Consider the following 21,469-nt stretch of genomic DNA (forward strand, 5'->3'; position numbering starts at 1 on the left):
TAGAATACAGTTTCTCAACCTGTGGGCATGAACCAGAGGATGGTGTATTCATCCTGATTGGTTTATGGCTAGAGCTGGCTGGATATGTTTGAAACAGTGGGAATTTTGGGGAAATTTGTTTTTGCCCAAACTTATGAAATGTCAAATAAGACCAGCTTTAATGGCATCCATGCCTCCAGTATTCTATGGTGTTCTGCATGGGCAAAGCCCTGTTACATTCTATGGAGCTCTCTGCTGGTACAACTGTTGGCGTGCATTGACCAGCTTGTAGGATCAGGTACCATAGTTTCCTTTTAAAAAATAAAACAATTCATAATACAATGGATGAATTAACAAATCCAACATTTAAATAGAAAGCATTGTGGATGATTAAAAAGAGCTTTGGAGTTAATTGCCTTTTTTAAAAACATGGTGGTTTGTGGGAGGGTGTTTTTTAGACAATGAATTAACAGAATATAAAATAATAATAATAATAATAATAATAATTAAAAGAGATTCTGCTTTACAATTTTGGCTGCTTCTCCAAATGACTTATGATATCAGAAATTCTTCTTGGTTGCAGCTACAATCTTATAATCAGAAATGTTACCTTGCTAAAATAATTTTACAGCACAATGGATTGGAATACCCCAACCAATGTAATATTTTGGGCAGTATCTGTGGGCATCAGTAAGGATTTCCTTCTCAGCTGAAGATTTTCATCACTTAACAGAAAATTTTAATAGCCTTGTTTCTTGAAAATATGCAATGGGTTAGACTGTAACTATTGATTCTTAATGTCCTTTCCTCTTTTTATTTAGGAAATCCAGAACAAGTTTCTGAAGTAATTGTGTATGTTCAAGTTCTTGATGTTAATGACCATGCTCCAGAATTTCCAAAACACTATGAGATTTATGTGTGTGAAAATGCAAAATCTGGACAGGTAAGAGGCTGAAAATTTGTTGTGTAACCATATTGTTTCCCTTTACAGTGATCTAAGACATTTGGCATAGGATATTGCTATTTGCTTTAACCAGTTTGTTTCTATATTACAAATGCAGGGTAATAGTATAGAATATAATATTTCTTTACAATAAGAGCAATATCCCTGGCAACTAAACAAGGAAATAATCTTAGATAGGTAGAGAAGGAAACTGCTAAAAAAACACCACAATTTTAATACAGTTTAATGTCACAGAGACAAAATCCTATTGGGGCTGAGATTCGCAGCAATTGTATATAGCATTTTGAGAGGCTTATTCATTGTCTTTTGGAATACAATTAGGTCTAAATCTTTAATTATGAACCCTGATCAAAAGCCCATTGAAGTAAATTGAAGTCCTTCAGGTCCTGTTAGCATATTTTAATGCTTTAACTAAAAATGTAATGATATAATTGTAGTAAATAATACAATGTACAAACAAAGATTTATATAATCAATAATTTTTTCGTTTGTTCACAATTCAAAATGACATTTGTTTCCTTTTCTAAAGTTACTACTGTTGCATAATAATGTTGTGTGCTGATGAATTGCTGTTGTGTTTTGCCCCAAGGATTACTTCTTTTCAGGAGTAGGTGAAGAAATCTCTGAATTTACATATAATTTCTACAGTGATCTGGAATCCTCTAGGAAGAAAGGCAATAATACACATTAATGAGTGAAATCTCACCACACCTATCTGAAGTAGGAAAATATTATTTGCCATATTTTACAGATGGGAAAACTATAGAACAGATTTGTTAAGTCACTTGCTCAACACCAAACACTCTTGGAAGGAATAATAAGAAACTGTTACTGAAATGCATAATTATCACAGTCAATTATGATGATGTTTTACTTAGCTTAATGGTATAAAAAAGAGATTGTTATGGCTGATGTGCAATATAAATTTTATCTTCCTTGACTTTTAACAGACTGTTTTTGTAGGCTTTCCAGATAGATAGATAGATAGATGGATGGATGGATAGATAGACCACTGAAATCAGTGGAAAGGTTTCCACTGATTTCAGTCGAGTTTGATCAGTCAGTCAAATACAACCCCTCTTTTTGGCCATCTTTCTGCAACTAACTCTATGATGGCCCAGGGTTGTCCACACATTGTCAATTGTAGATCAGGACTTCTGGGGCCGTCATGATAAGCTGGAGTGCTTGAGGTATCTTCCCCCCTAATTATGTCTGAAAAAGGTGTTGAGGGGTATTTTCAGTGAGGGGCTCCTACCTCTGGAAATTGCTTCTTTCCTTAGCCTGGCAGAGCTGGAGTTTGTTTACTTTCATGGGGCACTGCAAAGTTTATCTATATTCTCAGGTTTTTCAAGATGGGGAGGAATTATTGAAGGGGAAAAGTTCCTTATGCTGTGGGATTTAGGGGATTTTATTTTTGATGCCAGTCCAGTTCGTAAGTGAAAACAAAAAGCAAACATATACCAATACATTATTTGGGAATGATTAAAGATCATAAAATGGCCATATTTTAGAAAACGAAGGAACTATAACAATAAATAAAATAAAAATGCCCTTTTGCTTAGCCAAAATCAAAGACAGTGGGATGATACTATAGCTTATATCTAAGAACAATGCTAACCTTGAATTACATTTTCTTTTCGCCAAACCACCCCCCCACACACACGATTATTAAAAAGTTCTCAGTCTATTTTTAGCAAATTACTTTTGCTCTCATTTTTCCTTTGTTATGTTTTGTTTCCTTGTGAGAGTTACAGATATCTTTGGTTTAGCCCCTGGAAGTGGTTCAAATAAAAGAATTGCAGTTGGGTCCTTGGGACTATCATCTGAAAAGATAGCTTGACAATAAAAATGAATGTAAAAGAAGATGGATATTTTTGGCTATGGTCCAAATCCATCCATCAGGTTTATCAGACATTTTGAATGGATTTTTCATTATCCATTTTATGTTATAGTTCTGCACCTTCCTATAATCCACACATCAACTGCATAGTAGCTAGGAAGGCGGCTTCCTTTTGCACATCGAGAAACCACTTTCACTGCACTGCCAGTATTAAATCCATTACTTTCAAAATAACTTGAGCATGAAAGGTGCTATATAAAATAGAATACTATCCTATTATAGCTATTTCTATCATCAGATCTAATAGAACAATATTAGTAAACCATGTAGCTATTGGATTCTCTTTGGATTCACATTGGATCTCTTTGACCTTACAATTATATATATATGAATCATAGGCTCAGCCGTTTTAGGAACTTGTTGACCACAGTGTGATGTTTTTTCTTTATTGCTTTTATTACAATAGTTACAAACTCTGTTGAATTCTATACCAAAATCTATAGAAATGGCCAGTAAGCAAAATGGACCAAATACATTCCTGGTGTAAGACCACAGATGTCATACCAAGAATGAATTTGGCCCAGTAAGTCTTATTTACTGGGCATTAATGAATTGACTCTAGCTCAAACTGCAGCTTGAGAGCTTTAAATGTACTACATCAAATGACTTTCTGGGATAGCGTAAGTGAGTTGAGCATCCAGAATGTGTCCAGTTATATGTGACTCCTAGTCTTTCTTCATATCAAGCAAGAAGCAGATTTCAGCTGAAGACAAGCTGCACTGAGTTCACCTACATTTTGAATTAGTGCTGTCTTCTCTAATGTGTATTTGTTTTGCATGAATTCCTATAATTTTATGATTGCATATGAACTGACTTTGATGTTGCAGTTTACTTTGTAATTTTACTTATTAGATCCAAAAGCAGAGACTATGTAATCTGCACTTTGAATTAGAGATCAGAAAAAATCCATGCATTTACCCAACTACTTAGCATATAATAAAATAGCCAGCAGTTACAGTGCAAGTGAAGAGAATTTATGTGATATTAGCTCCCTATAACATGAATTGTTGCACACACACACACACACACACACACACACAAAAAAACCCCTCACAAATATATACCAACTTGTATATAGAACTGGATGTACATGATTCAGGTTGAAAATGAGCAGTTTGCAAAAAAAGACATAAACTATGTTTTAAAAAAATTTTTGAAATCAGGAGAAAGAAATTAATGAGTAAGACCACATTTATTATTTTACCTTGGTATGTCTATTGATCATGTACAAGTAGCACATAAAGAGCAGTGATAAGAAAACAGGGAGGAAGAGAAACGGGGATACCCCCATAGAGAATAAAAGAAAATGGAAGGAGTGTGTAGGGATTTAAATTTCCGCTTGCCCTAACTGCATCTGCTGATGCATGGGAATCCAGCTTCTGGTACACCTCTACCCTGATATAACGCTGTCCTCAGGGGCCAAATAACCTTACAGCATTATAGGTGAAACCGCGTTATATTGAACTTGCTTTGATCTGCTGGAGCGCACAACCTCCCTCTCTTCCCCCTCCCCAGAGTGCTGCTTTACTGTGTTATATCCGAATTCATGTTATATCGGGTCATGTTATATCAGGGTAGAGGTGTATTTTGAGAGGGTGTGTACTATGGCGCAAGTGGCCGTATTGTAATTATAGTTAGCTAAAGCGTGAGGTTTTCCTGACCACATAGTTGAGGCTGATCCGGTAGAGTGTGCTCATAGAAGAGTTGTCCAAAAGTGGAAAGAATTTCAATGAATTTTAAGGATGCAACTTGTGAATAATTTCAAACAATGAATTCAGTGGATAACTGGTTGTGAACATTTAGCAAACTTCCGGCATACCCATGGTTTTCCCAAACTGACAGCTTCATCTACCTCCAACAAATCTGGCAAAAATGTGTAAAGAATCAGTGGGCTTGGCCACTCCAAGGAAAACCCCAAACCACATCTCTAGGGGAAGAAATAATGGATACATCTCAGTTTAATAACAAATGCACATTTTCAAATTGGCTCCTAGATTATTAGAGCTTCCAGATTAATGAGCCTCAACGTAACACATTTCATGGCAATTAGATTTAAATCCAATCAGATGACACAACCTTATAAAAGCAATACCTAACCTCCTTATCTTTTTTTCTCACATCAAGCACATAGGCTTTGTAGACCTTGATTCACAAGCAGTTAGTGCCAAACTGTGACACTGCCTTTACTGAGGTGCCAGCCTGACCCAGGTTAGATGCAAACAAGTCTAGGGAGATGGGAAAAAGATATCTTTTTTTTCTTTCTGGATCATTTTTACTTCACACTTAGAAAAATCAGAGCTGTCCGTTGCACTCATAATCATTTATAGACTTATATGGTTTATGCTGATTCCTAGTAGAAATGACCCAATAAGAAATAAAGATTAAGACATTTCCCTACCTATATGTTGACAGTATTCCTTCAGTTCTAGGATGAAACTCACAAGGTACATGCATATGCTTAGAATAGTCATAAAGAGGCAGGTTTCCCATTTTCCACACCTTTTTTCCCCTCTCCTTTTTTTAAAATAGCACAGACATAAACAAGGACAAAGTCAGCCTGTTATTATTCCAGACTGAAAATGAACTTGTCAAAGAAGTATTAATTTTGATTAGTTATAACTGATATTGTGTGGGAAAAATAATATATATATACAGATGCACACATTTATTTATATATTATTTATTTATCTAGTTATCTATACATGAATTAATAGTGAAATAGCAAACCAGCTCCATTGATTTGAAACTGCAGATATTTTGAGAATTCCAAACATGATGGATTTGTAATGTTTTGGTTCCTGATTAGATGGCTATTTTACTAATCAGCACAATGCAATTGCAATTTGAGAGTATCACAATCAAATATATAATTAATAGTTTGTGTGATGTTGTCAATCTTCAATGAGCTCCACGTGACCAGACTGCATTGTCTGTGTGGACTCACCGCTGCATCAGTATCTTGGTTAGCTATATAGTTAACCAATCATGGGACTGAAAGAATGCCGAATGACATGATAACTAACTAATAAAGCACAAGTTGATAATTATGAGGTATCAATTTTACAATCAAATAGTCAAACATTGAGGCTCAACTTTCATTTTTCTTGAAACTCACATTAGTAAAGTTCAAAAATCAATGGAAAATGACCATGAAACTGCCATGAACACAACCGAATTGTAATTTGCTTTTAAATTTAAGCAAATATTGCGGAATACACACTGCCATATAGTTTTGTCAGCTATAGGCATTATCATCAAACCTGATGAAAAAGCCACTTTAGTTTGTTGAGTACATGATAGAATAGCATGGGAAGCAAAGGGCTTCATTCTCTAGTTCTGTCAATATTGCACTGTCTGTGACAATTACATTCACTTTTCAGAAGATAATCTTGCATCTATTCTCATAGTAGTGTTGAGGGAGTAGCTTTCCCTGCTATGATTGGGGCTAGTTCTCACTCCCCCCTTTCTGCATATTTGAATCACCCAGGATACTCTCTAGTTCTGAGAAAAGAGGAAACATATGTAGCGGACACCCTTTTGTCTGATGTGGGAGACATCCGATGCATTAGCAATCAGTGCTCTAGCACTGCCACAATAAGGCTACATAGGACTTCTCTTTCTCCATGGGATCTTTACACAGATGGAAGATGGCTTCCTCACATGAACAAGAGGGAGTACCAAGAATATGGGGCACGCACAACAGCAGCATATCCTGTTGCTTTCACAATTGCCTCATTGTACATTCCTTAAGTATCGTGGCAGAAAAGGCAGATATCATGATACTCCCATGATTATTATCTTGCCTAAAAGGAAATGGTATTTATGTTTACTTAGAACTTTGAGTGGAAAATATTTGTTTGGGGGGGAGATTTTCAAAGACAAATGGCAGTTAGGTGCCATTGGCTAAGTGCCATTTGTGACTTTGAAAATCTCCACTGTAGCACCCAAACCAGTGAGGGTCTCTCAGCTTCACTGTGTTCAATGGGAGTTGAGTGTACTCAGAGTCCTGGAGGCTCAAATCCATATACAACATGAAGACATAATGACTGATAACATAGAGTCACGTTATTCAAAATGGACATGACATTTTCCAAAGTATCAAAGATTCAGGTCTGGATTTTTGGTTTGGGTCCTTATCCAATTAAAACATACTTTTAAGAAACCCGTCTCTGCTAATGAAAGAAACAAATTGGCTTTTGTAGAGATCTGTGAAGATCTTCATCGAATGTTGTACTTGATGATGCATGATTCACTGAACTGATAATAGTGATAAATATTTGCTCTTTGCAAGCAGAAATATTGCTCATTATATTAACTTAATCTTGGTTGTTTATTCATGAAGATGGCAGATATTATTTTCAGGGCTAAGATGTTAATTTTGACTTTGTTCTCTTGCAAATGACAATCTGCTTTGACACATTTGTAAATAAGGCCTATTTTGTTTTCTTGAAAACCAAAACAAAAACTTCCATAATCAGTCTATCATAATTTCCAGAATCAACAATTCAACACATGGATTTGTCACCATCACTTACTGCCACTATAATACATCAGTTGAATGATGCTGCTGTGTTTGTGGGCTGGAAGGAAATAGCTTTTGCACTGGAGGGCTGGTTCAAATAGAGAATGATATATTTTTCACCTTGCGGGAAAAAGGAAAGGGCAAAATATTTTATATATGATTCTTGTTTGCGTATCAAAACTTTATTTACCCTTTGCATTTTGATTCTGGAAGCTATTTACATTATCCTAGGTCTTTAATGCTTATCTCCCTCAAATCAACATAAAATCAAATGGCATAATGGCAGGACACTAAAAATACATTAGAAAACCAATAACCCCAACAAGATTGCAATTATATACATTTATTTGCTACAGAATTTGTAGCCTCAGCAATTCATTATAATGTCTGACATGTATTATGTTAAAAGAAAGTAAATAGTGTTTATTCTTAAACAGTCATGTATGTCAATGTTTGTTTGCAGCTAATCCAGACCATCAGTGCAGTGGATAAAGATGATTCAGTAGAAGGCCATCATTTTTACTTCACTCTGGCTCGGGAGGCCACAAACAACTCAAATTTTACTGTCAGAGATAATCAAGGTAGTGTCATTCATGTAGCTTTTTAAAAATCCCTTCATGAAAGATTCATGCTTTAATAGTGCTCACATCACCAGTTTTGTATACTTGTCCACCCATATAGAGAAATGTTTGGTGTTAAGTTTGAAATAGGGCAAAAGAGTTATCATGAGCAAACTTTAATAATAATAATAATAATTCAATAACCTCATGTAGAATAGTTCTTTTAGAATCCAAATAACTTTAATCAACAAAAGATAGTATTACAGAAGAGAGAAAAATACTTAGCACAAAATCAAGAAAAATAGATTTATATTGCTTAATAGATAGTTAAATATAGCATGTGTTATGGGACATAACTTTAACTGCTAAATTGTCACATGTTGGTGTTAAGGGGAAAAAAAGAATGTTTTTCAAATAAAATAGAGAAATGCTGTTAATAAGGGTCCTCTCCTTTACTCAGTTCAGCAAAAATAGAATTATAAACAGAAGCACAATTCACAATTATGTAACTTTGCATCCTGATACATTTAGAACTGTATGCATTGATTACTGATGGCATGATATGAATGACTTCTCTGCATATCCTAATGCTGGACCATTTTGGTATTGATCCAGATACTTCAAAAGAATGGTCTAGGGGGTCACCAATCGAAACTAATCTGAAGGGAAAACTTAAGTTTAACAGCTGGTGATATTATAGGAAAGATGACCAGTTAAAGTCAGTCTTCTGAGACTTAGAAGAAGAGCTTTTTCAAACTCAACTAAAATACACATTACTTACATTGGCTTTGCTAATTATTTTAATGGTCTGGCTAGGTGAATAAATCAATGGGACTAACTTTTGGAAAGTTCACTCTATAGGAAACTAGTTTTTTTAATGTCTCCAAAAGGAAAGGCAACGTTTTAATATGTATTTAAATTCCTGGTTTTCATTTACCTCTGACCCACTGCCAGGAGGTGGAATGCTATATAGGGTTGCCAACTTTCTAATCATACAGAACCAAACACCCCTGCCCCCCTGCCACCTGTCCCACATCTTTTTCCAACAAGCTACATAGTTAAAGTGTTTCTAAGATGAAATGTTCCCTGGCCAAAGTAGCAGGAGCACACTTGGCTCCTGTTTTGAGGTTGTGGATGCTCACAACCAAGTTTGTCTGTCTCCCCCTGCACACACACATCTATCAGAAAGCCATCCTTTGAATGTTGAACCTTTTGATTAGCCAGTTATACAATATGCTCTACAAACAGCTGGATAGGATGGCAGCTGGTTGCATGGGTCCATTTCAAAGAATCAGTTAATCAGTTTGAATATGGGCTAGGTGTTTTTTTCCCCTTTTGGGTTTGAACATTAAAACAAAGTCCTTTGATCGAATTCTGCCATCACTTCTGGAGTACTTTCACTGAAGTAAATGGAGTTACTCTGGATTTACTGATGTAACACAGAGCAGAATTTGCCCTCCCCTGGTTAGGTTACCAACAAACACAGATATGCGGACAAACAAAACTGAATGTTTGTGTGTGGGGGTTGGGGAGTGGGTTGGGTTGTTCATTTGTTTTGCATACTTAATTGAAAAGCTGGTTTTACAAAACTGAAACTGGGGTTTGTTTTGATGAACCATATCAATATTCCAAAGTTCAGAAGGTTTGGATAAATGGCTCTGTATTAGGCCCATGTTTATATTAATTTACTAAAAAAATATGCGGTATAAACAGTCATGAGTTGTCCCTGGAAGCTGATATGCATGGTGTATTGTAACTGATGCTTTTTTAATCTATCAAAACTGAAATGCCTCATTCCGCTCAGAACATCCTGCATTTTACCTGGTTTTGCTGATTTAACACCCATTTAAATCAGTATATTCCTCCCCACACTTCTCTTTCCTCTCCAATGACATACACCCTTTCAGAATGTCATTGATTGCAAATAAGGATAAGTTATTAGCCAGATTTTTTATTTATTTATTTTTGTTAAAGTGACAAATATCTGATACAGATGCTTCATCTTCTAGATAACACGGCTGGAATTCTTACAGCAAAAAATGGCTTCAGTCGACAAGAGCAGTTTGCTTTCTTCCTGCCAGTCTTAATTGTGGACAATGGAACCCCCTCACTTACCAGCACAAACACCCTAACTGTCAGCGTCTGTGATTGTGATACTGAAGCTAGTGCCCAGTCTTGTCGATTTGGGGCTTTCATGTTTTCCATGGGTCTCAGCATAGAAGCATTAGTTGCAGTTTTGGCCTGCATACTAGTAATATTAGGTAAGAAAAAAAATATTTATGTGTCCTACTGCCCTCTTCTATTATATGCTAGACTTGATCATTTGAATAGAGATTCCTTGGATTGTCTGAGCTATTTAAGCTGTTGTATTTATTGTGTTTCACTGATTACAAATCAAATCGGTTCGGTTTACAAGTAAAAAAAAAAATGTCTTTGTAACTGCCAGCCCTGAAAATCTGGCCAAAGTGTAGGTGTGTTCCTGTATGCACATCTATCATCAGCTGTCATAAAGATGTGGAAGGCTAAAATTTTGTCTTAGCACACGTAAAACTAAAGCAGAATTTAGCCTTACCGTTGAAATTTAGCTGACAGTTCTACTGATGATGCATGAGAAGGAATAGAATCCAATTCTCTCCATCATAACTATGTGGTTCTCTAGAGCTAAGATAATTTGTTACTGTTTCTTTTTATTTATTTTTGTCATAAAGGAGGCAGCTATGACTCTGAATACAGAGTTGATCTGTTGAATAATAAAGTGATATATTTACATAGTCACTTCTTCAAATACAACCACTCTTATGCTACTCTTTTCCCTTCCCCCCCTCCCACTTCCGCCACCTCCCCATGTCGATACAAATTTAGGAAGCACAGTGCTAGGCTTGTTGTCACACATGCAGTCTTTGCACCTAAAATGTTTCCTCCATTTAGATAGATTCTACTAGTTTGAGATATATTCCCTATAAATATAGGGATAGAGTATGAGTTAACTCCTTATGCCTGCACAGGGATGAAGGTTCAAGCAAGAAGCTTCTCCTTTGGCATTGCTGTGAAAGGACTGCTCACAGTAACGGGCTGTGCACTCCTTGCACTCTGAGTGCAGAAACTGTTTGCTTCTGCTCTCTTCTCAGCCCATCCCCATTCAGAGTAGAGCTAAAACACAAGGGGAAGCAATCTGGTCCATCCAAACTTTCAGTGTGAGTTTGAGCAAGACTCAAATCCAGACCTTCAGGATTGTAATCAAGTGCCTTAACTCACAGGTTGCCAAATTGTGATGCCATCTGCCCCCAAACATGTCTGAACTTGCTCCAAAAACACTGCATCAGGAAGTCCACATTTTGATCTACAAAATGGAGGCCTTCACACAGCATAACCTCATGCATACAGTGCATGCAGGGTCATGCTGTGCAGAGGTTGCCATTTTGTAGATTAGAATGGCAGCCTTGCAGCATAACCTAGCATATATGATGTGTGTGAGGTCACATGGTGTGGAGAACACCATTTTGTAGAGCAAAACAGTGGCCTCTTGGTGCAGCATTTGTGGAGCAGGTTCAGACACGTTGGCTGTGTGGAGATTGCTGTGTGGACACCAATTTGGCCATTTGCACCATGCAGCTGTGCAAGTATCCATTTGAGGGACTTGAATGCAGAAAATCCTTATCTGTGGGTAGCAGCCTCATCAAGAGAGCCTCCTCTCCGCTTGAGCTAGTAGGAACCTGTGCTAGTCTTTTCTGAGATGGGAATCTGCACTAAGACGAAGTCCATAGTTTTTTTTCATGCCACCCTGAGTACCCTTGTCATTTGAGGATAAAGAATCATTTTGCTGTCCTAGTATCACCACGCAGGGCCTTCCTAAATCCTGGCCTCATTTGCTGAAAAGTGAATTCCTCTTTCAGATTTGTGGTAAGAGGCACAGAAGACTCATTTTTTACCCAGAGTATCTGCTTCAGCCTCCAGCAGTAAATCTAATGGTGTAGTTATGAACAAAAAAAAAAAGAGTGCAAGAAACCTGCTTGAAAATACGATGAGGCTTTCTTTGATTATGACTTCACCAGTGATTTCATCAAGAAAGATGAAAGGCCAAAATGCCTGCTATAACACGGTGTCACCTAGTGAAAGCATGAAGCCTAATAAACTTAAACTCTTCACAAGGAACACATAGAAAAACCTTTCACAAGGAACACACAGAAAAATATTTTTCCAGTATCAGAAAGAAGAACTTTCACATCAACAATTGCAATTCAAGAGAGCTATATCCACCTGTGACCATGCTCAAAAGGCATCATTTGTAGTGAGTTACCACACTGCACAGGCCAAGCAGCTTCATACAATTGGAGACACTTTGTTTTTCCCAGTTGCAATTGATGCGATGAACATAATGTTTGGGGCAACTGAAGCAAACAAGCTCAAAGCCACTCTCCAACAACACAGTGAAGTAAAGGATCAAAGTGACAGCAGCAGATCAATAAAACACACTGATGGAGTATCTGAAAAACACAGATTCTTTTGCTCTTCAAGTTGATGTGAACACTGAGGGTTGTGATGCACACTTCTTGGCTTTTGTGAAATACACATGAGATGGTGCAGTTTTTGAAGACATTCTGTTCTTCCTCTTCCCGGACACAAGATGGTGCAAGATGGTTCAATGTGCTACCCAGCTACATGCAAAACAAAAATTTACGGTGTGATTGCTTGGTGGGCTTTTGCACACATGGAGCTCTGTCTATGGCAAGCCACAAAGCAGGTGTGCATGCCTTGGGTAGAGACATTAGCTCCATTTGCTGTGTGAACTCACTGCATGATTCAAAGAGAAAAACTAGCATCTAAAGCTCTGAGTCCAGAGCTATGTGAAGTTTTGCAGAAGGTCTCATCTATTGTGAACTACATCAAGACTCAGCCTCTTCATGTGTGTCTCTTTGCAAACCTGTGTGAAGACATGGAATCTGATCCTGATGTGTTGTTCTTTGACAGTGAAGCTTGTTGGCTCTTGAGAGGAAAAGTACTGGGATGATTTTTTTAACTGAGAGACAAGCTGCGTGCCTATGTACTGGATTGCAAAAAAAGCCTGAGTTCATTGATTTTTCTGGGTGACCAAAGGAAGATATGCCTTCTTGCCTATGTCACAGACATATTTTGGAAACTGAATGAATTGAATTCATGTCTGCAAGGAAAGAACACCACATACTTCAACTGAGTGATCACAACACAGGAGTCACAAAGAAAATTGTTTTCTGGAAGAATAATTTGCTGAAGACAAACTATGAATCCTTCCTGAAGCTTTGCAAGTTACTGGCTGACACACAGGTAATGGCTGAGTATTTCAGATGACAGAAGGACCAGTTTGTATCCTTTTTCCCCGACTTGGACATGACAAAGTATGATTAGGTATGAAGCCCCTTTCAGTGCAAGGCTGATGCCATTGGTTTGCCAGCAGCTGAAATCAAACAGCTCCGAAATTCTCTGTGATCGATTCCTGCAAGGAACATATACTCAATGTTCTTTCCCAGAGTTCTGTGTCACTGTCATGAGATAAAAGGGAAGGTCCTCTCATGGAACGTTAACTGGTTAAAAGATAGGAAACAAAGGGTAGGAATAAATGGTCAGGTTTCAGAATGGAGAGAGGTAAATAGTCCCCTACGGGTCTGTACTGGATCCAGTCCTATTCAACATATTCATAAATGATCTGGGAAAAGGGGTAAATAGTGAGGTGGAAAAAATTGCAGATGATACAAAACTACTCAAGATAGTTAAGTCCCAGGCAGGCTGCAAAGAGCTACGAAAGTATCTCTCAAAACTGGGTGACTGGCAACAAAATGGCAGATGAAATTCAATGTTGATAAATACAAAATAATGCACATTGGAAAACATAATCCCAACTATACGGACAAAATGATGGGGCCTAAAGAGAAACAGATCTTGGAGGCATTGCGAATAGCACTCTGAAAACATCCACTCAATGTGCAGCTGGAGTCAAAAAAGCTACCAGAATGTTGGGAATCATTGTGAAAGGGATAGATAAAACAGAAAATATCATATTGCCTCTATATAAATCCATGGTACACCCACATCTTGAATACTGCGTGCAAGTGTGGTCTCCGCATCTCAAAAAAAAAAAAGATATATTGGAATTGGAAAAGGTTCAGAAAAGAGTAACAAAAATGATTAACGGTATAGAACAGATTCCATGTGAGGAGAGATTAATAAGACTGAGCCTTTTCAAATTGGAAAAGAGACAACTAAGGGGGGATATGATAGAGGTCTATAAAATCATGGCTGGTGTGGAGAAAGTAAATAAGGAAGTGTTATTTACTCCTTCTCATAACACAAGAACTGGGGGTCACCCAATGAAACTAATAGGCAGCAGGTTTAAAACAACAAAAGGATGTATTTCATCACACAACACAGTCAAACTGTGGAACTTTTTGCCAAAGGATGCTGTGAAGACCAAGATTATAAAAGGGTTCAAAAAGAACTAGATAAATCATGGAGGCTAGGTCGGTCAATGGCTACTAGTCAGGATGGGCAGAGATGCAAAACCATGTCCCTATCATCTGTTTGCCAGAAGCTGGGAATGGGTGACAGGGGATGTATCACTTCATGATTACCTGTTCTATTCATTCCCTCTGTAACACCTGGCATTGGCCACCATTAGAAGACGGGATACTGGGCTGACCCAGTATAGCCATTCTTATGTTCTTATGTATGGTCAAGAATGAATATCCTGCATTCTCAACATGCACCTCAGAACTGGTAGTGCCATTCGCGAGTATTTCTGTGAAGCTGGATTCAGCACGCTTGTGTCCATCAAGTCTCAGTATCGATCTATCATTGATGTCACATCAGAGATGTGTAATTTCTACCTCACTGCCAGACATGAAGAAGCTGTGTCACAATACGCAAGCCCATGCATCACAGAGAGCATTAAATAATGTACTTAATGTGAAAATTCCTTGGATTCCTTGGCTGCTGCGGTGCTTTGTTGCTATCTTGAGTCAAAGGACACAATAAACCTCAAAATAGGCTCACACAAGCAAATAATTTATGAAACCCTGTGTTAACCACTCAGCCATTGCACCGCCATCTAAATGTAATGCACAATAATCCCTGCTAGCTCTAGAGTGTTCATTTAGCATTCCCTTAGAGGGATGCATCAACCCCAGTGAGCTTGTTAAAGAGCTTGTTTCTTATGGTAACATTGGCACAGCACACCATTTGACATGCTACACTTTCTTATAGCACGACATGGGCAAAACATCATCCATCATCTAAAGATGTGGGTCATCAAAAGCAAGGACAACTTTTTCAATGCCTCCTTATCAGCTGCTATCAGAACTATATAAATTCACCAGCACTAGAGTTATTTCACAGATGGTGTGATTTAAAAGTCATAAGTTAGGCAAACATAATTATTTCACTGGAAGTGAAATTTTAATTAAAAAAATGAGTAGAATCTCAATTTAAAATTGATTCCACCAGTTACAAAGGGCATGATAATGAAGAGGTGTTACCATTCTAAATCATGCAGCCATGGCATGAATTGTACTTGTTCTTCAACCCTTCAGAATTCTTCCTAAGAAAACTATCGCTAAAGATGTAACATCAGAAATGAGAAAAATAATTATAAAAAGTTCCAATGCATTTTTTAAATTAACAACCCAAACCTGTATGGATAAATATTTTCTAATATTTGAATCAAATTTGTCAATCAAATTTGTTTGGTTTATTTTTTAAGCTTAAAACTGTTTTCAGTTTCCAGCTATAATTAGTTACAAACTGAAATCATGCATCGTTTTGGATCCCATTGTGTATTTGAAATGGACACTTCGGTTTGGGATGAAGCGAGCCAGGGTTTGGTGTGGGGAGGTGGCAGGGGGGGAATGAATGCTTATTAAAAAAAAAAAATAGACAAATGAAAAATCCTTTCTATCTGAGCCAGTCGTTCTACAATCCAAGCTTTTATGTCAGTTACAAACAAGGTATTCTTACAGATAGAGCTTGTTGGTGCACAGATATGAGGTACAACATCCCCAGAAATTCTCAAATTTGTAAAACCAATTACTAGAAACTATTGGACCAGTTCCTCACTTGTTTAGCTTAGCTTCATTGAAGTCAAAGGAGTTGAACCAATTGACTCCAACTGAGGAGGATCTAACCCAATAACATTCTTTTTTTATTTCCCAGCCCTTCCAGTGTTTTTGATCTGGGAGAGGGAAATGAAAGTATGAATGGAGCATTGATATATTATGTAATAAAACAAACTAGTTTCAAACAGCACAAATAACCTGTGATTCCCTCAGTGCTCCAAACTCTCATTGGCCAAACAAATTGCTCCATTTCCTTAACCCATTTTATAAGTCCCTTTGTAGCCATTTCCCCACCAAAAATACTATATCTTACAACCATAAATCCACAAAAAAAATCACAGCTCTACAAATCCACCTAGATTGCTTGAGTTTGCACATGCTTCAACATTAGGAAGTTTTACCACCCTTAAGACTTTCCAAACACATAAAAAGTCTCTGGTTCTTTTCTTTTTTCTTGTCAGTGTTTTTTTTGGCAATGCTGGTTTTAAGGCAGAGGAGGAAGCAGTCCTTATTTCCTGACAAGCCTGAAGAGTTCAGAGAGAACATTGTCAGGTATGATGATGAAGGAGGGGGAGAGGAGGACACAGAGGCTTTTGATATTTCAGCACTCAGGACTCGTACTGTCATGAGAGAGCACAAGTCTAGAAGAAACATCACAACAGAAATCCAAAGCCTTTACAGACAATCTCTGCAAGTTGGTCCTGACAGTGCTGTGTTCAGGGAATTCATTTTAGAAAAGCTTAAAGAAGCTAATGCAGATCCTACTGCTCTGCCATACGATTCCCTTCAGACATATGCATTTGAGGGGACTGGCTCATTGGCTGGATCCCTCAGCTCTTTAGGATCAAGCATGTCAGATGTGGATGAGAATTAAGATTGCCTTACTGAGCGGGGGCTGGACTTTAAACAACTAGTATGCATATATGACCCCAATAAGAGTGCAAGGGATTAGCAGCCACTAGGGGCCACATTTTCAGAAGTACTCAGCAGCCAAAATCAAGTCTGTATTTGAAAATGAGACCAATTTAAGCATCAAAATAAGTGGCCAGGTTTCAAGAAGAGCAGTTCAAAAGGATGGTGGATGCTGAAAACCTTTTGAAAATCTGCCCGTAAGTGTCACTCTGAGAAGTGCTGAATGCTCAGCCCTTTTGAAAGTCAACTCTTATTCAGGTGCTTGAATACAAGCTGCGCTCCTTTGAAAATCTAGTTCCAATGGTGGGTGCTTAAAACAGGTCCCACAAGTACAGGATAAAACAAAACAAAATAACTATGGTTCCTGGAAATATTTGTCCTAGCTTAGGCTTTACAACTATTTCCAAAGTTAAGGCTGACTTGGTTGGGGTTTTTTGTTCATATTAATTAACCAAAGTTAATGCTTGCATATTTGTATTATGTTTCATAATATAAATACTATTGTGTAAAAAATGTAGGCACCAGACATATTTTTAAAGGATTGTCAAAAACACTTACAAAGTCTTCTATTTATTTTTTTAGGATAAAACTAAAGCTAATGCAGTTTTTAGCCATGTAGCCAATAAAGGCCTGTTACAGTCAACATTTATTCACTATTAAATTCGAATTTTTATTAAACTGTTGGGAAGTGTGTTAAATTCCTAATTAATTTCTCAGTTAGTGCATTCAAAGGACAAAAAGTATTAGATTCAAGTTTGAATGAATATTCAACTTAAATACAGTAGTATCAACCATGTTACATTTTACTGTGCACAGCGTCAAATACAGTTCACGTCTGGGCTTTTTCCCTTTTATTAAGAGCTTAAAAGATGACTGATTTCCCAGCACAGATATTTTTTATTATGGAATATAAAATTAGCTGCAGTACTCAATTTTATTGTAACAGTATTAAAGATCTTTAAAATGCTAAGCTGGTGGATATAAAACTTGATGTATAACATTAGATAATAAGATAGTAAAACACTTTAATGTTAATCCAGTTCTTCAGAAAATGATCCCACATCATTCTGAAGGAATCGAGTCAGACTTCAAAATTAATTTCCCACTGTATTTTTTTACACAGTCTGTACTGAGAATAAAATTGTCTCAGAACTATTCCCTTTCACTTATCTGTATGGCGGATCAACAGAAATTAATGTTCTAAAAATCATCAAATATATTCAAATGGCTGGCTAAAAATGGAAGGCTCTGCCTTATATTTATTCACCATTTTTCCATTAGCTGTTTATTTTACAGTATCTGCAACATGTAATCAATTGAAACATTTCAACAGCTGAAAGCTGGCATCAGGATACGGAAAACAGAGCAATTAGCTTTTTTATTTAAGCTCTCAGGTAAGCTTCACTGAATTACAGAAGACTAGACAAATCTTATACAAGAAATGAAAATGCATGAAGCCTAGCAAACATCACAGAGCTTGTAAAATTATTTGTTTATTAAAGAAAAACAAGGGATGTTGGCTAAGCAGAAAGATGCCAGCACAGAGACACTGTAAATGCCTGCAAGTTAAAAATAAAGCACACGAGAAAGTAAGGGAATTAGGACACAAAGGGGGGTGTGTCCAGAGAAGAAAAGCTACGGATGCTATTTGTTCTTGAAACAATATTGACAAGCATGTGATTAGCAGCCAATGAACCAACACATGTATAATGTGGAAAAGTTGTTTTTTGGTGACAACAATGTTAAGGTTCCTCGATAGAAGAGTTGCCACAGAGTAACTTTAAAAGATGCATGTCAATGAAGCATTGCAATGATAGATCTAATGCTTGTATTCAATGGCACTCAGACAGATGTGACAAAATGGTTTCTAGTTAGATAATATTGTGCATATCAATCATTAGCTCCATGGAGAAGAATAGGAATGAGACAACAAATGAGCTTGTGTGTTTGTTTTGTGGGATGGGAGTGTGACGGGCTATATACAACTCACAAACATGAGGAAAGCACCAGAGTCCCTGTGTGGGGGGCTAGTTCCATCCCTTGGTCCTGTCAACCATGTATTGGAGGGACAAGACCTTTAAAAAGGAAGAAACTGCAGTCAGCTGGGAAGAGAGACCACCCTCAGCAGGAAACTGCTGGAGCAGCTCCACAGGGGGGAACTCCCAACCAGAAAATCTCCACTGTTATCCTATCAAGAGTCCAGCAAACTCTCAGGCCAAGCATGACAGCGTGATCCTGATTCAGGAGCCCAACCAGAGGGACTCCTTGAAAACCATTGCACAGATGCTGTACTGTTGGACTTTTTCCATTTGAGGGGCCCCAGTAAAAAGTTATTTTTGGGTATGCTGAGGTGTTTAACTTTCCTTATGATCCTCCATTAGAAGGCACTTAAGAAAGCCCACAAAGGGGAGGGTCCCCTTGCAAGAAGTAAGAAACTGGGCCCTAAGCATGAGCCATGTGTAAATAAATGTAAATAACTGGGTGTTGTGAGTGTCTTCCACCATCTGGGAGAAAAAACAAAGGGGGCTCTTTTACAGGGAGTACATATCTACATCCAGATTCTGAAACCGTAAGAGGTACCATACTCCACAATTGGTCCCATTGACTTTAATTAAACCCCCTGTGGAATGGAATAGCATTCATTATGAAGAAGGATGTGAGCCATTGTATCTCAACATGGATTGTGAGAAAATGATCACTGTTCAATTGTTCAGACAGAGGAGTAGGATACAATCCATGTTTATGCTGATATTGCCTTTGATTCTGCTTGAGGTTGTGCTCCATATATCATCCAGTTTTACTGTGTCCTATTGGTTCATTGTGTTGTATATCTCCTTCTAGTAGCTGCTCCACATAAAAGGATAAGAGGCTACTACTGTTACCAGATAAAGAAATTACTCCTTTAGTTCAACTGATAGAGGACCATGCTTCTAGTAGTGAGGGTCCTGCAGTTAAATTCCACGGTAAGCAGGGGTCATAGTAAGTTGGCACTGCAGTGGATTTCAGCAAGATTTCTGATAATCAGGCCCAATGTCAACCTTGTGGACTCATGTTTATATATGATAAAAAAAAATCAGCAATCACTGGTCCAATAAAATGTAACAATTCCTGTGTTCCTATATTGACATGATCAAACAGTATATGAGCAAACCAGGTTTAATTTGGCCAAGCAATGACTAAAGGGGATATTGTTAGATGTCTACAAATATAAGAATGTACACACCAAGAAGAGACAGGAATTACCTAAATAGATGAAAGGGATATATAATAAGGGATAATGGGATAAAACTAATAAAAAGAAGGTGTAGGCTGAATACCAGGCAATAATTCCTGATTGTGAGATTTCTTACTCTGTGGAATATTAAATTCACAGCATAAACAAAGAGAAGTTAGATAAAAACATAAATGGATAAAAAATATGATGGAAAAGTTGCAACTTAACACTATTTCTTATAATTCAGAACGATAACAATGAAAAAACAAACAGAGAGATCAGGCTTCCGCCTACAGCAGAGATAGACAACTCACCCCACCATTTTCTAGGCTGTTTCTTTGCATAATGAGTTTGATTGCATGCTTTCTTATAGAGCCCCCTATCGTGCAAGCATGAGCAGGAAATCACCCCCATTTTTAAAACGATACCTTGCAATTCCACCTTAGTCATCAAAACACCACATGGAATAGTCCTCCTAAGGAAAACCTCCATTACTTAGGCCATCTAAACTCAGACTGGACAATTCAGTTAAATAGGTGCTATAACAAACAATCCTTCAATGGCAGGGGGTCGTTAGTTCCTAGTCTGGGGTTCATGACCCATGGGAAAATTATAAACATGTGTCAGTGGAATAATGACCACTCTTCCCTTCTTCATGTCTATAAAGGACAAATATATATATATATATATATATATTCTTTTGTAACATAGAGTAACAATTTGGAAAAGGTTGAGAACTGCTAAACTAGAGGACCTAATTCACGTGGCGGGAAGGACAGGCAGGGCAGAAAAGGTGGAGGAGTTGCATTGTATGTAAGAGAGAAGTATGACTGCTCAGAGCTCCAGTATGAAACTGCAGAAAAAAAACGAGAGTCTCTGGATTATGTTTAGAAGTGTAAGTAACAAGGGTGATGTCGTGGTGGGAGCCTGCTATAGACCAGAGAGGGATGAGGTGGACGAGGCTTTCTTCCAGCAACTAACAGAAGTTACTAGATCACAGGACCTGGTTCTCACGGGGGACTTCAGTCACCTGATATCTGCTGAGAGATCAATACAGTGGTGCACAGACAATCCAGGAAGTTTTTGGAAAGTGTAGGGGACAATTTCCTGGTGTAAGTGCTGGAGGAACCAACTAGGGGCAGAGCTATTCTTGACCTGCTGCTCACAAACAGAGAAGAATTAGTAGGGAAAACAAAAGTGGATGGGAACCTGGGAGGCAGTGACCATGAGATGGTCAAGTTCAGGATCCTGACACAAGGAAGAAAGGAGAGCAGCAAAATACGGGTCCTGGATTTCAGAAAAGCAGACTTTGACTCCCTCAGGGAACTGATGGGTAG

At 37.7% G+C, this 21,469-nt stretch overlaps 1 protein-coding gene across 2 annotated transcripts in view; it reads left to right on the top strand.

The window, feature by feature from the left end:
* The window catches only part of CDH19 (cadherin 19), a 97,675-nt gene extending 80,058 nt beyond the window's left edge, over window positions 1-17,617 (top strand). Inside the window, exons 9-12 of one of the 2 annotated variants that reach the window (XM_034762551.1) lie at window positions 801-922; window positions 7,829-7,946; window positions 9,935-10,186; window positions 16,468-17,617. In XM_034762551.1, the coding sequence (XP_034618442.1) occupies window positions 801-922; window positions 7,829-7,946; window positions 9,935-10,186; window positions 16,468-16,880 (905 nt within the window). In that variant the 3' untranslated portion in view covers window positions 16,881-17,617. Of the gene's footprint in view, window positions 1-800; window positions 923-7,828; window positions 7,947-9,934; window positions 10,187-11,818; window positions 13,935-16,467 lie in introns of those variants that run through there. The other variant, XM_034762552.1, reaches the window with a different exon arrangement.
* Window positions 17,618-21,469: the final 3,852 nt, after the last annotated feature.

Source organism: Trachemys scripta, chromosome 2, assembly GCF_013100865.1.
Source record: "Trachemys scripta elegans isolate TJP31775 chromosome 2, CAS_Tse_1.0, whole genome shotgun sequence".
In the NCBI taxonomy this organism is placed as follows: Eukaryota; Metazoa; Chordata; order Testudines; family Emydidae; genus Trachemys; species Trachemys scripta.